This window comes from Tasmannia lanceolata, unplaced genomic scaffold (genome assembly GCF_043159265.1).
Source record: "Tasmannia lanceolata isolate RefF3 unplaced genomic scaffold, GAP_Taslan_0.1 ptg000019l, whole genome shotgun sequence".
In the NCBI taxonomy this organism is placed as follows: domain Eukaryota; kingdom Viridiplantae; phylum Streptophyta; class Magnoliopsida; order Canellales; family Winteraceae; genus Tasmannia; species Tasmannia lanceolata.
In genome coordinates, this window is record NW_027518696.1 from 16,029,907 (window position 1) to 16,048,304 (window position 18,398).

General features: G+C 39.8%; 1 protein-coding gene across 2 annotated transcripts in view; it reads left to right on the plus strand.

Annotated features, from left to right (window-relative positions):
• Window positions 1-4,657: 4,657 nt before the first annotated feature.
• LOC143852890 (uncharacterized) overlaps window positions 4,658-18,398 on the plus strand; it is a 28,271-nt gene continuing 14,530 nt past the window's right edge. Inside the window, exons 1-5 of one of the 2 annotated variants that reach the window (XM_077362529.1) lie at window positions 4,660-4,947; window positions 8,260-8,314; window positions 8,474-8,509; window positions 8,594-8,638; window positions 14,817-14,900. In XM_077362529.1, coding sequence (XP_077218644.1) covers window positions 4,754-4,947; window positions 8,260-8,314; window positions 8,474-8,509; window positions 8,594-8,638; window positions 14,817-14,900 — 414 coding nt within the window. In that variant the 5' untranslated portion in view covers window positions 4,660-4,753. Of the gene's footprint in view, window positions 4,948-8,259; window positions 8,315-8,473; window positions 8,510-8,593; window positions 8,639-14,816; window positions 14,901-18,398 lie in introns of both variants that reach the window. The other variant, XM_077362530.1, reaches the window with a different exon arrangement.

Genomic DNA, 18,398 nt, shown 5'->3' on the forward strand with positions numbered 1-18,398 from the left:
TTGCAAATTCAGTCATGCCATCAATTTCTGACCAAATTACCCTTAATGCTATGTTTGGTTGCCGGGTTTTTTTTGTTCTTGGGAGTTTTGTGGGAGAGTAAGTTAAATTTTGGTCCCATCCCATGTTTGGTTGCCTTTTAGCACTAGGTTTATTTTAATCCCACTCTTGTAATGATTACTTGTGGGGTGAATCTTTTAATCCCACTTTTGTAATGATTGCCTTTTCATCCCATCCCAAGATAATCCTAGGAACAAAAATAAACTCAGGAACCAAAAATAAGCTTGGGAAGAATTTTTTTTCTACCCAACAGTTCAAGCAACCAAACAAAGGTTTTTTTTTTCCCACCATATCTCCCAGGGTATTTTTTTCTCCTACATAACCAAACATGGGATTTTTATTTTACCATAATACTTCTAGGACTTCTTTTCCCACCTATCTCCCGGGGTATTTTTTTCTCCCACATAACTCCCAGGAACAAAAAAAACCGGCCAACCATACAGAGCAATAGATTTTTTTTTCACTCGTAGAATTACCAAAGTATCCTTATATGTGAAAACTCTCTCTCTCTCTCTCTCTCTCTCTCTCTCTCTCTCTCTCTCTCCCTCTCTCTCTCTCTCTCTCTCTCTCTCTGTGTGTGTGTGTAAGAAAGACTCAAGTGCAACGTGTGAATTTTAAGTGGAAAATGCATGTTTTATAGGGGTGCAACTTGGGTCGGGCTTAACCAGAACCCGATGGGTTCAACCTGATTTTGGCTCGGGTTGGGTTGGGAAAAGCCAACCGGATTTAATTTCAGGTTGGGTTAGGTTCGAGGTACCCAACCTTTGTCCTCTAATGTTATCTTGATTTTCTTTAGGTTATTGTATGTTTCTGTTTGGTCCAAGGAGAACCCGAACCAACCCAACCCGATTTCTGGTCAGATGGGTTGGTGAGAGATTTAGAGGCAGGTGGGTTAGGGTTGACGGAATGCTATCTTGAGTTGGGTTAGGGTTGGACTCAACCCCTCAACCCGATCCAACCCGGCTCGAGTTGCACTCCTAATGTTTTATGACCATTTTTATTATATGCATAACAAATTCTATGAATTCTTGTGGGTAGAATGTTATCCCATACTTGCTCCTGTTTTTTTTTTCCTAACTGTCTATTTTGAAGGCCATTAATTGGATTGTTAAGATAGTCAAATTGCCAACATCTTATATCCATGGCTCTTCAATCAACCGGCCCGATCACACTAATTTTGTGTCGTGTACATTGGAGACGAATGAAATTGCTTACCTAATATCAATTTACTCCCACAAATAAAATCTACAACATACTAATCCAATCTCACTTCTAATTGTACCTATCATACAATCAATTTGCTGTAATTATTAAGATTTGTGATAAGATCTTGCCGTGAGATTAGTAAGCTTGATTTGGTAGATTAGTTTAGTTAAGATTAGATAGCTTGGATCCTTATCCTTATGTATCCTTCTCAGTCCTAAGTGCTTTATATAAGCTTGGTTTAGGAGTTTATTGTAATACATCAGATTAATAGAAAATCTCAGAATTTTACAGTAATGAAAAAGGCTTGGCTACTACGAACATCATTTTACCTTTCATTATGCTCTCTTTACATGGACTCTTCTTCTTTAATCACAGAAAAGGAATATATACTACAAAGAAAAGAGGAGAAAGAATTTATGCACATATAATAAACCCACACGTCTTTGACCCCACCATGCTGGTCCACATGGGAAAGAATGCACCAAATTTAAACTATCCATCCTACGGTTAGGATCATCCCACTTGCATTTTTGTACTATTGATGTTAAGGGTGTCAATTTTGGCTCGGGGTCGGAAGCTCGCTCGGTAAAAGCTCGGCTCGAATCCTTAACGAGCCGAGCCCGAGCTAGGCCAGGCTCGGCTCAGCTCGTTAAGGCTCGTTAAGGATTTAATATTTTTAAATATATATTATATATTAATTTACATACTAAAAGGGTTGTCCAGGGAATGAAAGGGGGAGGCAAAATGTGTCACTTCTTTTTTGGTACCTCATTTGTTACTTGGACCCCCCCCCGGTGTAAAAAGAGTTAGGGGTGTAAAGGAGCCGAGCCGAGCTTGGCCAGGCTCGGCTCGGCTCGGCTCGTTAAGCTCAAAAGCTCGGCTCGGGCTCGAACCAGGCTCGGGCTCGGTTCGGCCAAGCTCGTGAGCCTTACCGAGCTTGGGTTATATTAAGTTCACACCCCTCATCTTCCCTAGACAGCCCTATATAGTGTAATTTGACTACTTTTTTTACACTATGGGGGGTGGTCCAAGTAACAAATGGGGTTCCTAAAATGAAGTGACATATTTTGCCTCCCCCTTTCACTCCCTGGACAACCCTTTTAGTGTATATATTAATATATAATATATATATTTAAATATATTAAATTCTTAACGAGCCTTAACGAGCCAAGCCGAGCCTGGCCTAAATCAAGCTCGGCTCGCTAAGCTTAACGAGCCTGGCGAGCCGGCTCGGCTCGGCTCGTTAAGGATTCGAGCCGAGCTCGAGCCAAAATTGACACCCTTAAAAAGAGTAGTCAAATTACACTAGATAGGGTTGTCCAGGGAAGATAGGGGTGTGAATGTATCATTGACCTTAATATAACCCAAGCTCGGTAAGGCTCGCGAGCCCGGCCGAGCCGAGCTCGAGCCTAGTTCGCTTTTGAGCTTAACGAGCAGCGTTTACAACCCTAACTGATGTGCATAATGTATAATGGTGGTGATGGCTAATCAGCACAGTTTACATTGCAATTGGAACACTATATATTAAAAAGAAAAAATAAGCACGTATTTTATATTAGAAAAATACTAAGCTTTCTCCTAGAAGCTTCTTTTTGGGCAATGTGTGCCAAATGGCCGGTATCAGATCCTTTGAGAACACCATGATCGGATGATTGAGAAGACCTTGTGTCAAGTACGCCAACAGCTTAAGCTGTTAGAGTTGGTGTTATTTAATCATTTATACTTCAATACTCTCGCTCTTGTGTGGGCCCTTTTTTTGGGTTGGTCGTATGAGACTGAGTTATTGGGTTTTGAATTCAAGAGTCAAGACCGGTAGCTCAATTACTCTAAAAGCTTAAGCTGTTAGAGTTCGTGTTATTTTTAATCATTTATACTTCAACACCTTGATCCAAATTAGGGGTGCAACTCAGGTCAATTTTTTGGAATTCGGGTTGAGCTTTTACCTTAAAATCGGGTCGAATTCAGGTTGACTCCAATTCAATTTTTAGCAAAACTTCACACGACCCTACCCAAGTTGGACCCCTAATCCAAATAGTCCTGTGCGTAGAGAGAGAGAGAGAGAGAGAGAGAGAGAGAGAGAGAGAGTGTTCACATAAATGCTCTGTTTGGATGCCGGTAGATGTTGGGAGGATTTGGAGAAGAAGAAGTCAAAGGCAGATTGAAAGCAAATCAAAAGGGAGTCAGTCAACGGGGAGATTGAGAGCAAATCTCCCAGACGGTGTTTGGTTGGGTTGGGAGATTTTTTTTTGGAAAATGTTATCAGCACTACTGTATTTTGATGAGGGCACTCTCACTTTATTAAAAGTATAGTATGGCCCGCACCATTGGATGATCCAAACTGCCCATTAGATGGGCCACAACCTAAATAGGTTGTGCTCCAAAAATTATTTCCATAGGTTGATCCTAACCGTTCCAATCTATAGAGGGTTAGGATCAACCCTCTAACATTCAGATCGGAGGGTTAGGATCAACTTACGGAAATGATTTTTTGGGGCACAACCTATATGGGTTGTGGCCCATCTAATGGACGGTTTAGATCATCCTATGGTGCGGTCCATACCGTACTTTTAATAAAGTATGAGTGCCCTCATCGAAATACAGTAGTGCTGATAGCATTTCCTTTTTCTCTTTTTACAGGAATTTGCTACCCACCTTCGCCGATTCCAATTGCTCGGCTTGTGGCCCGTCCTATGCAAAGATTGGAAGAAGTAAATGGGTGCAAAGGTAGCTAGCAAAAGTAGAAAAAAAGTAGTAATCATTACGGTTTATTAGATCTACCGTAAGTTTTAAATGAAAAATTACCTAAAAATGGTAACAAAAAAGGAAAATTACAAAAAAAAATTGAAATATGTGTCTGTCGACATATGACAATTACTAAAAAAAACTAACCATGAAAGCTATAAAATTATTACAATTACAGAAAAATTAAATTTTGCCGAGAATTTCTCCCCATTTTTCTTCGAATCGGAGAAATTCTTGAGGCGAATTTTGAGGTTGACACGTCTAAATTTCCTACGAAACACCCTCGGGCGAATTACTAGAATTACATTCCCTGATATTTCTCTCAAAATAAGAGAACCAAACAAAGCATTTAAAAGATTATATTTGAGTCATTTATGAGTAAAAAATCTACTTTGGGTAATTTGGTCACACATTGATGGCAAGACTGAATTTTCAAAATTCACGCAAATGTATTAATGTAATAACTAATTTGTAAATTGTGAAACTAGAAGCTACTTTTGCAAAAAAGGCAAAGTAGGAGACCCTTTTTGCAAACCGGCCGTAAACTGAAATCAGTTCCAGCCACATTTGTTTGTCCGTTCCTGAAAATGAAAAGACATAAAACAACAGGGGGTGGAAATATTAGATTGGGGGGTGTCGTGTTTCTTTTTAATTCTATCTGTTTCTGGGCAATTTTTTCTCATATCGAATTTTTATTGCTCTCGCTCTCGCTCTCGCTCTCAAAACTCCAAAATAGGAAGTAAGAAAATGGTAACTGCACTCTCTTCTTCCCTATTCATCTCCCCTACACCATTCCCACGCACGTTATGGCTTTCTAGTTCACCCCCGGCGCACATTAGCGTTTCTTGCTACCGTACGCGCTCCTCTCAGCCTTCTACTCTTTCCAAAACCCTAACCCAAATCAAGGAATCTGGAGTCATCGCGTGTCTTCGTGCTCAAAGGTAAGAAAACCCAAAACCCTAACCCTCTCTTTAAATGATATAGAGAGTGCCAATATCAAAACAGGGGATTACAGATTGATGGGGTCCAAAATCTGCAACCAATCGGCTGTTGACACGTGGCCCTCACAGACCACTGCAAAGCCAACACTTGTCCTTGCTAGGTATGACACCTGGACCAATCGGGGACTTCCATCTGCCCCTCCTAGGTATGAAACCTGGTCCATACAGGGGGTACCACCTGTCCAGGACAGGTGGCTCAGGATCACTATAAATAGCCTTCACTTGTGCTAAGGTGAGGGATCTGAGATCAAAACCCTAAGCTTTCTGCTCTGCACTCCTGCTCATACTGACTTGAGTGTCGAAGCGCCCGTCCGGAGCACCACTCCGGGTTGGTCTTCTAACCCTTTGTATCCTTGTCTGTGCCCTTGTGTAGCACATGACTCCATTAGCCCTTCAGCTGTGGCTTGCCAGATCAGCCCTTCCGGCCCTACCATAACTTGTTACCAATTTTAGACCTATCACAGATACTCTATTTGATATCACATCACTCAAGGGACTTATTCTAGTACTACTTCATTTTTTCAACTAAAAGTTTGTTAAGGCAGACCAAAGTTAGAGTTACAAATGGGTCGGGCCGGACCCCACATATACAGTACTTCTTGAGGGAAAGTGTTAGCAATAATGTAAGTCACGCAGTTTGTGTATGGTGCACTACACTAGTATATTGTTGTGTATTGATGGCAATCTTATAATTTATGTAACTTATATCATATTTAAGATAGTGATGAGGGATGTAGATTGTTAGACCGGAAATCGGTAACAGGTACGACAGTGACGTAAGATCTGAGCTGGATGACCAGAGGAGCTGAGTCCTGAGGGACCGGAGTGAAGGGGAGCGAAGTGGCTGAGTCCTGCTATGAGGGCTGAGTCCTGCACAAAGGCAAGCGAGGTCAGAAGACCAACCCGGGTTTTACTCCGGACAGGCCCTTCGACACTCAAGTCAGTATGAGCAGGAGTGCAGAGCTAGTCTAAGAGTTTTGGGTGGAGAGGGTTTTTTTTTATTACCCGTTGGTTTGAGCTTTGAACCCCTATTTATAGGGGAAAACTTGGTGAGGTGTCAAGGACAGGGGGCAATCTGTGAGAGGCTGGAGTTCACCTACTCCAGGACAGGTGGCGGCCTGTGAGAGGCTGGAGCTCACCTACTCCAGGACAGGTGGCGGCCTGTGAGAGGCTGGAGCTCACCTACTGTGGAGGGAGCTTACATAAAAAGGCTTGAGAGAGATAGCATGGATATCACTATTGTGGAGGGAGATTCTTTGAATGTGATTAAATGGTTGAGGGGGTTGGTGTCGCCTCCTTGGAGATTTTCTTCTATTTTTGATGAAATAGATGATTTAATTGAGGGCTCATCTATTGTTTTCAATCATGTTCGGCGATCTGCTAATGGGGAGGCGGACTCCTTGGCTAGAAGTGGGGTTAGGAGGTTGGAGTTGGAGTGGTTTGACTTCCTTCCTCCCTGAGATTTGTCTTTCTTGTTATTGTTGTTTTATTTTCTTGTAATTTTGGTTGAGGCCCACCTCGGTCCCCTTCCTTTTTAATGAATTCATCTTGCCATTTCAAAAAAATAAAATAAAAATGTGGGCCTACATGATTTTTTTTAAGCTCGAGCGAAGATAAGCTTATCTGCGCTTGTGCGAAGAAACAATTTTCCCATATATGTTTCTGGGATGATCCAAAGCATTCATTTGATGGGCCCTCATATAGATAGGGTGTGCTAAAAAAATCAGCTTCATAAGATCATCCTAACCCTTCCATTTGTGGGAGGTTAAAATGGAAGGGTATAAACCTCCTTAAAGCTGCCCATTTTTATTAACCTCCACGAATGGAAGGGTTAGGATGATCCTATGAACCCGATTTTCTGGGCACACCCTATCTATATGAGGGCATATCAAATGAATGATGTGGATCATCCAAACAATGTGGGTCGCCTATGATTGTGAGAGCTCACAAACATTTTCCCCATATATCAGAAAATTGTTCTGCGCTCGAGCGCAGATAGCTTATCTGTGCTCAAGTGCAGAAAACAGGGGTGGGCCCACATTTTTAGGGGGATCCAAAGCATTCATTTGATGGGCCCTATCATAGATAGTGTACCAAAAATCAGTTCCATTGGATCTCTTAGGGTAGTAAGCCCTATATATATATATATATATATATATATATATATATATATATATATATACTGAGAAAACGGCTTCTACACACTAGTGTAGATAAGTTATCTACACATTAGCTTAAAATACAGTGGGGGCCCACATTGTTTGGGTGATCCAAAGCATTCATTTGATGGGCCCTCACATAGATAGGGTGTGCCCAAAAAATCAGCTTCATAGGATCATCCTAACCCTTCAAACTATGGAGGCAAAAAATGGACAGATTTGTGAAGGTTTGTTTATACACGTCCATTTTACCTCCACAAATCGTAGGGTTGGGATGATCTTATGGAGCTGATTTTTTGTCGACACCCTATCTATGTGAGGGCCAATCAAATGAATGGTTTGGATCACCCAAACAGTATGCCCTCCACTGTATTTTAAGCTAGTGTGTAGATAACTTATCTACACTAGTGTGTTATGTGTAGAAACCGTTTCCTCATATATATATATATATATATATATATATATATATATATATATATATGAGCAATGATAGAATGAAGGGCGCCCTTGCAAAAACCAGGTCCAAGGGCACCCGTATTGGTTGATTAATGCAAAGTGTGGCGCCTAAAAAAGTGGAATGTGACTTAAAAAGTGGAAATGCGCCCAAAAAAGTGGAAAGCTTGTTGACTTTGCATTAATCAACCAATAGGGGTGCCCTTGGACCTGATTTTTGCAAGGGCGCCCTTCATTCTATCATTCCTCATGTGTGTGTGTGTGTGGGGGGGGGGGGGGGGGGGGGGAGGGGGGGGGACACACTTATAATTAGGCAGGACACACATATACATATAAACTTAGGCATAAAGCCCATATCAATTTTGTCCTGTATGTAAAAAGGGCAAAGCAAATCTAATTAGAAATTGACATGGTGAAAATATCTAAATTATGAATGTCAATACCAATTCCTTTTATGTGTATGTGTGTGTGCGTGTGTATCCGTGGTGGTGGTGTTTCTGAAGGAATACCATGTGTAATAGTATTTGGGCAATTACCATTCAAAAACAAAATAAAAAAGTATTTGGGTAACTTATAATCATGCTCTTCAAGTTCGAAGTGTCATAGACCAGAGTTTATGTTTGCTAATACCTTTTTATAGTGGAGAACAGGCTATGGAAGCTGCACAAGCTGCACTTAAAGGTGGCATCTCAGTTGTGAGTTTCCTTACACATAAATGTCTTGTCCAGACAAGGGAAGTATGGAATTTCGTTACACTGATGCTTCATCCTGTCATGCTAGTTTTGATTTTACATTTATAGTTTTTTTTTTTTTTTTTGACCATTTCTAAGTGGGTTATTTTTCTTAATCTGTAGCTAGAGATTGTGATGTCCACTCCTGGTGTGTTTGAGGTTTGTTTAACCCATGCATTCTTTGTCACTATTTGGATGCAGTAGGGAACACACATGAGATATGATGTTCTTTCTCTGATGCAGGTTATACAAGGACTTGTTTGTGATCATCCTACCTTGACTATAGGAGTAATTATTTGCAAACTCATTTGGTTTTTCAAGTTGTTCTTGTCCATTATTATGTAATTTATGTTGTGGTTGTTTATTAGAACAAGGAAAATCTCATGGATAAAGTTATCTACAACACGTAAATATGTAAAATAGGAAAGTTCCTTAAGATCATAGAATGACCCTTTCGTATTTTGGATGCCTGATTTATCAAGACTCGTGAAATTGAAAGATACAGTTAAATATTATTGCTAATGGAAGATTCAACTCAACTCAACTCAACTCAGCCTTCGTCCAAAACTATTTGGGGTCGGCATTGGTAATGGAAGATTGCATACATTTAAATATACAATTAAATAAGGGACTAGCATTCCGAAGATTGTGCTATATCAATGTTTTAGATGTCCGTCCAATCAAATTTGTTGGATGAAAAGGAGCCACGACGCTTGAAATCCAAGGAACAAGACATCAAACCCCACCACCACCACCACCTCAACCACACACACACACCTCTTTCCATGGGATTCTTGTGGAGAGTCTTCAAAAGATCTGTAATTAGGAGTGACACATCAAATTTGGATCCCAACAAGAGGACTTAAGTAGGCAAGGGGAAAACACTTTATCTTCTCAACTCAACTCAACTCAAGTAAGCCTTTGTCCCAAACTAGGGGAAAACATTTTATCTTAAAAGCTTAAAAATTTAGAAGTGGTTGAAATTATGCCATATAAAGCAATGTTCTTAGGTTGTTAGAAGAAATAAGGGTTATTTCTTGTATAGTAATTAGATTGTATTTGGGGGCTATTTGTAACGACCCGAGATTTTTACCATATCTCCAAGTCGCCACCAAAAGAAAGCAGGAAAAACACAAGTCATTTTTTTTCCTTTCAAAACAATGCGGAAGCGATAAAACGTTTAGCAACTTAAATATTTACTCTATCATCAAATAAAGAGTTGAACCAAAAACCACCATCATTAAACTATCCAAAACCTTAAATTCCAAACCACGGTCTTAGTAACTTAAACCCAACAAAAATAGAAATAAATTCTTAAAAACTTAAAACAACTACGTATATGACTATATTGTCGTTCTGTTAATCCTATTGCATATGTCCCCTGCCCATGAGCTCCTAAATGTCTTCATTTGCAAATGCTCCCTCCCCTTCTCTTACAAATCCTGTAGGGAGAAAATGCGTTAGAGCAAGTTCATCTAACAGTTCTGCAAGGTAAAGGAAACAACAGTACTGTCTATTTTAACTATATACATCATGAGAAGAGAATTTGAACAGTTTAGATTCAGGCTATCATTTGGTTTAAAGCATTTAATTACAGTAACAGATTTCAAGTGCAATGGATGATCCATATTAGGCAATTATGGCACTCGATCCCCAATGATCATACGAGTTTGGTCTTTTCTTTTCTTATTCGGTAGCTTAAGAGCCTAGCCGTCAATCACTGACCATCAAGTAGACCCCCCTAATCGGACGCTCTACCTTCTAGGATTCCGCTTGGGTTGCCTTATAGGTCCACCCCAACATGCATCGCCAAATAGATGTCGTACGCTCTCTGTCTAAATGGCTTTTAGTATCGAGTGCCCAAGGTTTGATCTAAGGGGTCTCCTTAGTCCTCCCTACCCCCATCTCCATCCTAGATCATGGCACAATGCCATGTGATTTACGTACCTTAACCATTTTTCCGGTTGGAAATGCCTTTCCCTAAGTCTTCCAACTTATATTGGAATCTCCACATGTACTTATTTCATGTTATCATCAACATTCCATTATTAAGAGTAGAAATAAATTACTTAATTGTTCTTAACTACTAATATGCATGAGCAGTTCACTTCCAATCAAATTGAACAACTACCAGACATGAATTATCTTGAACATAAAACAAGCAACTGATTTCATCATTATTTGAGAATAAAAATGATAATAACAAATCCATCGTTTCAATCGGCATAGTAGTTAGAAATTAACAACACTCTTGCTACCGCTACCAAACAGAACTATTATCACTTGCCTTGATTCCTTTTGTGTGAACGGTGATGGTAGGAAAAGTCTCTATAAGTTGCAGAGAAGACGGTCTGTACAAATCAAAAGTCACCTTACAATGTATTATAACTACCATTCTAACCACCCTATTTATCTTATTAGATTTAATTGGGTTAATTCTGTTTTAATCGCGGTGCTGTCGAATCCTAATTTTGTATTTTAGTGATTTAAGGAAAAATACTTTCCTTCTTTACGCGTCGAATTGGTTGCATTTTCTCTTCCTTTTCCTCTTTCAAGGCTTGTGACACTTACTTAATCTTACATTTCTGTGAAATTAACACCCGATTATGAGGTCATTGCTTGCTTCGTTGTACAGGACGTCAATTTCCATTTTATTTGATGAATAGTAGTTCTAAAATTGTGTTAGGGAAATGATATCTGCACTAACATGTTCAAAGTTTCTAATTAAGGAATCTTGCCTTTTAGTATATAAAAGAGCTCTAACAATTTAGGAATGTGAAATATCCACTTCTTTTTATTCCTTGGGACACCCTATTAACAACATATCTATGGCCATTCGTCACTATTGAGGACGTGTTCAATGGTCATGATAGCCTCGTACACTTAAAGTGGTTGTGTCAGATAAAAAGAGGCGTATTTATCTTTTTCCAAACATTTATTTCACTTCCAATAGAAATCTGCAAAAAAGATAAGTCACTAGACATGGCATTAAAAACGTGCAAACAACACCCTCCTTTTCTTCACATGATTAAATACAGGATGAAGAAGAAAAAGAGAGCAAAAAAGACTCAAAGGGGAAGGGAATCAAACAACACTAGAGCTTCTTTGGAAACACCCTCTGTAGCTAGGAGATCGGGCACCTCATTGGCGGATCTCCGAACATTCTTGAAGACAATGGGGGAAGAGCCGTATAGGTCATTTATCTCATCAAATAATCTATCGAACCTCGAAGGGTGGTTGAGGGGACCCTTAAGCCATCGGATGACGTTAAGAGAGTCCCCCTCCACCACCACTGAGTCCAAAATACCTTTAGCCAACAACTTAAATCTTTGATGTACCATACGCACATCCGTCTCTGTTGCGTCTGCAGTACTAATTAGCCTCGCAAAAGCCCAAATCACCTCTCCTCTCTCATTCCTCAACATGCCGCCAATACCCGAGGGTCCAAGATTCTCAAGGCTTGAACCATCAAAGTTAAGCTTAAGGCAACCCGGAGCCGAGGGCTCCCACACTCGGGATATCTTGGGTTTAATCTCAACACTCTAGCACACCTCCTTCCACCCCATGCCATATGTCATAGAACGAGATGAATATGAAGGTGGAAACTTCACACAAGAGATAGTCAAGGCCACTACTTTAAAGAACCCAAATGGTAGCCAAGAAAGTCATATTCCACAATATTTTCCCTTTCTTCCTCCTAGGAACTGCAAGCTAGCCGAGGAATAGGTCACTAAGCCTTGCTGGGAACACTCAAGCAATGCTAAATCTGCTTAATAAATTGCCCATATCTCACGAGCAACTTTACAATGGAAGAAGATATGGTCCACTGATTCCCCTGCCTTTAAGCATAAAGCACAATGCTCTATGATCAAGATCTCGCGCTTTCTCAAGAAATCAACTGTCTAGATCCTCTCAAGAGCAGCCGCCCAATCAAAATTACATACACTCGGTGGCGCTTGGATTGAACCATAACCTTATCCTCTCCCCAAAATATACTTTGAAGCGATTGCTTTCGATGAAGCAATGGCGAAATCGCAAAATATCTCTCCAAACCGTTGCCCTAGAATATCTAAATCTGTACTCGGACTGCCACTTACCCGTAGAGGCACCACCTTATTTGCTCACAATAACTTTCACCCAAAGATGAGATTCCTCCTTTCTAAATCTCCACAACCATTTCCCAAGAAGAGCAATATTCACCTCCTTGATTTTTCAAATACCTACGCCTCCTCTTTGATTTTCCTAATACCTAAGCCTCCACAACAACTTTTGTGGCAATATTACTTCGGCATTCTTCATTTTTTTGGCTGTTTCTTCTGAAATCTGTGTTTTCACACTACTGACATTCATGGGTTGAAAATCTTCCCCTTCGGTTGGTTTGAGATATTTCACAATAAAAAGATGGACTCTTCGGGTGGATTTGAAGTGCACTCCTCGGCTGTCTGGACTCTGAGAACTGGTTTTAGCCCTCCGACGAGTCCTTACGGGAAAAATCAAATGTGAAATAACCACAGTAAAACTGGATGGCACTAACTATATGGAATGGGCCAAGTCTGCACATCAGTGGACGAGGCCATCTTGGCAACGTTACTGGCCTGATGTAGGAACCTAAGTCAGTTGATCTGAAATATGATAAGTGAGAGCCGAATAATTTCATGGTAATATCACGATTGCTTTCTTCGATGCAATCGCATTATTAGTCATGAGAGATTTCATACTATTTGTTCCAAGATGGGCATGGATGGCGTTATGCTTCAACGTCAATGGAAGTGTTAAGAGATGTTTATATTTATATGTTAGTTTTGTATTTAGGATGGGGCCCATCGTAATATATATATATATATATATATATATATATATATATATATATATATATATATATATATCTATGAGGAAATGGTTTGTGAGCAGCTGCTCAGATAGAGCTCACAAACATGGGGGGGGGGCACATTATTTGGATGATCCAAAGCATTCATTTGATAGACCCTCATATAGATAGGGTGTGCCCAAAAAATGAGCTCCATGGGATCATACCAACCCTACGATTTGTGGAGTTAAAAATGGACGTGTATAAACCTTCACAAATTTGTCCGTATTTTGCCTCCACAAATCGTAGGGTTTAGATGATCCCATGGAGCTGATTTTTTGGGCACACCCTATCTATATGATGGCCTATCAAATGAATGCTTTGGATCATCCAAATAATGTGGCCCCCCTATGTTTGTGAGCACATTATTTGGTTTGTTCTGTATGCCGTCCAAACCCTATGAATTCGCATCTTGTTTCTCTTCTCTTCTCTTTCTTTCCCCAAGCCTTTTAGACTATAAGTTAGAATACTAGTTTACACTAAAAGTTAGAATGCTAGTTTTAAATTCCTCTAAGACCTTCGATAGAAGGGCATTCTAGGCAGGAACCTTGGTTATTTCAAATTTGTATTTAGGTTTGTAGTTATGTGCCTATTGAACTCCTCCATAAAGAAAGCTTCATGTTCTTGTCAATGCGGAGGTGATCTGCTAGCAACCAGCAATATTTCCAACCATGAAAGTTTTCAACTTGATGTCATGAAGCTTCCTCTAAGCACCTCTAAGAAAGAACATGGGGATAATTTTCATAGTACCACATTGAGCAGGAGTTTTCCATAGATACAAAGGGGAGATAAACTCTCCTAGAGAACGGTGTGATCCAAAGAGGAAGGAAACAACTTGAGAGAGGATTGGAGATTAGTGATTAAGGAGAGGTTCCCTTCTTCTCATGTTTTGGCAATCCAAACTGTATCCTCACTCCTTCCATGCCCTTCTTCACATGTTTGTGGTAGTTGGTTGTGGCACCCTGCCACTCTCAACTCCCATCTTTTGTTCATCACTGCACTCAACCATATCCAACTATTTGAGTTTTTCAGGCTCCTCTTTTGCCACTGATCCAGCCATCCTTGCGATCATATATTTGAAATTAATGTTTCTAATGATGTCTTGTAAATCATGTAGATCTAGTGCTGATGGGCCCATCGATCATAGATATGATGAGGTTAATCATCCATCTTAACCACTTGATCTTCCATCTTGGAAATGACAATGGTGATGATGCCTCGCAGATTACAGATCATAAATCTGATAGGGCTGATGGGCCTTTGTTGATCTAATGATCGAATGAGCATCAACTCTACGATCGATGTTGATCAAACATCTTCATCATTTTGGAATGGATGGTGATGATGACACTTTGCAGGCAATAGATCATGCTGGTAGTGATGTAAGATGTTGTGTCTGTTGATCATATTCTGATGATCTAATAGAACTTGATCCAATGATCTGAGAAGTTGATGGGAGAGAGAATTTGTGAGGTTTGATTTCATTAAGTCAAAAAGAAAGATATTATTACACTAACATACATACAATCATGTACAAAGACAGAGATAATAAACGAACTTTCTAACACTCCCCCTTAGAAATAGCTACCTATCGTGCAGGGTGGGACTGTCTTAAATTCTAAGGACGCGAGAAGTGCCGTAGAAGCTGGGGCCAAGTTCCTCATGAGTCCTGCAACTGTCAAGGTGTGTGTTTGGCACTTTCAAATTATTTTGTTATTTCCACCCTTCAAAAGATATAAATTTTGTTACGCCTTTACATGGGGCAGTCATGCTTGGAGATTCATACATTCTGGATGATTATGCAAGTTTCCATTTGCAATTTCATAATTAATTACTGATTGTCCAGTTCCACTACAATAATTTGGTGTTGCTGCCCATTGTTTAACCTAGGGCTATTGTGGTTCATTAACTACTGGACAGCATTGTGGTTCATTAACTACTATCTGTCCAGTTCCATTACAGCAATTCAGTGTTGCTTCACATTGTTTAACCTAAGGCTATTATGGTTCATTAATTACTGATTTATTCATGTTAGATTACCATATAATATGGCAAAATGTGGAGCTCATTTTATGTCATTGAAGATGTGCATATTTTAAATTACCATGGTTGTCTAAATAAGCTTCACAGGTATTTTTTTATCCCGACTTTACTATCTACTTTGCCTTGTTATACCTTAGTCTAAAGTTCAGTCTAACTGCATTATTTGAAGACATGAGATGTATTTCGTCTAGCTTTTTGGTCATTCATTCACCTCGAAATATTAAAATAAAAAAGCGAACAAATTTTCTTCTATGAATTTCGTAAGGAATTTATTGCTTTAATCTTCCATGTTAGCATACCCTACTCCTACCCTTCAAATTGCCTCCATATTTTTCTTGTCTTCTTTTCCTTGCTAATGTTCACCTCACATGAATAAAAACATAAGATATAGGCCCCCTCTTTAGTTTGGGGCATTTTGGCATCCAATTTGTAACAAATGTGAAAGCTATCACCATCTCCACGAAATTCATCTCTAAACCCTCAAACCCTTTGAAACTTTGCAAAACCCAAAATCCTTCCTCCCATTTGTGAAACCCTAGCTCTCTTCTCAAACCATTGCAAAACACCCCTTCTCTTTTATTTGTTTCCATAGCTTTTCTGCACATTCATGTCTTCTTTCAAAACTTCACTCTACCATATTCCATTCAACTTTTATCCCTTCCCTCTTTTCCATCTTCCTCTTCAAACACCCCTTCCCCTATTTTATCCCATCTTCTCACATCCAACACAATAATGGCACATTCATGTCTTCTTTCAAAACTTCACTCTACCATATTCCATTCAACTTCTGTCCCTTCCCTCTTTTCCATCTTCCTCTTCAAACACCCCTTCCCCTATTTTATCCTATCTTCTCACATCCAACACAATAGTGGAAACTACCTCCTTGGAAAGATCAATTCCTTCCCATTTCCCCTGCTCAGGGTATTTTAGATCATCTTAAAAGCTTGGCTCTAAAACCCAATTAATATGTGAAAGGAGGGGTGCTGAGCACTCTTGACAAAACAAAAACTTGCCATTGAGAGAAAAATCTAGCCTGAGGCATGTCTTGCGAAGGATCAATATATCATTGCTTGGATAAACTCTGCTCTCTATCTGAAAGTCATAACTCGAGTCACAAATTCCCGTGCTCTATGGAAAGCACTTAAGGATTCCTTCATTCTAACAATTTGAGGCAAGCATCATGCAACTTTGACTAGAGATTCAAACGTACCGAAAGGCTCCATGTCCAGCCATGAGTATCTACTGAAGATGAAGAATTTGTTTGATCAATTTGCTGTGATCAATTAACTCTTTAATGACCGTAATAGCATTTGTTACACGTTGAATGGACTAGGAGATGACCACCCCAATTTTAGCACTTGTCAAAGTTCTCGTCATTCTCTGACCTACGAGCACTATTCATTTAGTATGATGGCCACCAGTCCTCTAAGGCACATGTCAAGGTGCCAATGTCTCATATTACATCTCAGGACACCTTTGAGACTCCATATTCCTCTGGCTCGTCCTATCCTCTTGGTCGTGGAGGAAGACATGGTCGTCGCATCCCTTATTATAAGAATCAGGGGTTTCCTACTCCTCGACCCAAAGAGTATCCTCCTAGACTTAGAAGCACGAAGCGGATGCGGGGGCGGAGGCGGGAGTGGGGGCGGGGAAGCGTGGGGTCTAGAAGATTCTAAGTTTGGGAGCGTGATGGGAGCGTTTAATGTAATATTTTCTTTATATATCTTTCAAAATTCAAGTGCATAAAAAATAATAGCTTCTAATCATTTTCATATGTATCTTTCAAAAGTTAAGTACATAAAAACCAGTAATTTCTAACCATCTTTGAAGATTAATTTCTAACCATCTAAGTTTGGGTGCGCCTATTTCCTTGTGCCTTCTGAAGATGCACAAGCCTTTGTGCTTACTCCAATGAAGTAATTTGAAGAGTTGGAGGAGTTTGATGCAAGGAAGTTGGTGATGGTGGGACTTATGGAGTAATAGAGGTAGGCTGGGAGCGTCATGGGAGTAGTTCCTGCTCTTTGGGGTCGTGCTCCCTAGAAGCTCCTTCCTATGGAGCGCCGAATCGAGGATCCGAGGTGGGAGCGGCACCCCGATGGAAGATTCCTGCTTCTAAGTCTTAGACCTCCTCACCGTAAATATGGTAGACCTCACGATGGTCTGTTACCCAGCCCTACCTACTCTTAGACACGCTTCTTAGTCTCCTAAGTTTCCTCAAGATTCTGGATTTATTCCTTCATATCGTGTCAAGCATCCATCTTCAATGAGCTGCTAGAGTTGTGGTTATCGTAACCATACTAATGTTTTTTTTTTGAATGGTCCTAACCACTAATGTTGAATGCTATCATTGATACAATTCTGAGTACCACCAGTTTCCTTAGACAAACCATGCACATCAAATTGGAGATTTTTCTCTCATCACTCCATCTGAATCTTCCTGGGCAGTTTTTACAGGAGCCGCCTTGTTCAAAAAATAAACAAGTACAGGTGCCACCTATCATTTGACCGATGACGGAGGTAATTTGTCTTTCATAGTTCCTTATTCTAGGTATTCGCCTATCACCATTCTGTATGGGTCATCCTTACCCCTCATCCATGTCGGTGGTGCTTCAATTCCATCTTTTTTTGGTTCCTTTCACATTCCTGATTTGTATTTAGTTTCCAGCATTTATCATACTTTTTTTTGCCCTGCTGTTTATGTCAAGATTTTCATGTTACTTTTTTTTCACACCCTCATATGTTCTTATGGAGGATATCCAATCAGGCACTTTCTTTGCTAAGGATGCTTGTCACAACAACTAAGATCTTTGCTAAGGGTGCTTTTGATATGTAGGTGCATTGTGAAAATGTCTAAAATAACTGGTAAATGCAGAGAAAACCTGATTACATTCCGGGCTGCATTTGCATTATATTTATAGAGAGATTTACAATTAGTTTACATGAAAACCATGATAAACATGTGCTTAACTGCCGTGTAACTACTTGTGTTTGAATTTCAAATATATAACTAGAATAACTTCCTAATCTACCACTACAATGCATTTTCAAAAATTTACAACTACAATGATCCGACGGTCAGATCTTTCTAGATCTGATCTAATACATTCTAGCATACTGCTGTATCTTACATTTATCAAT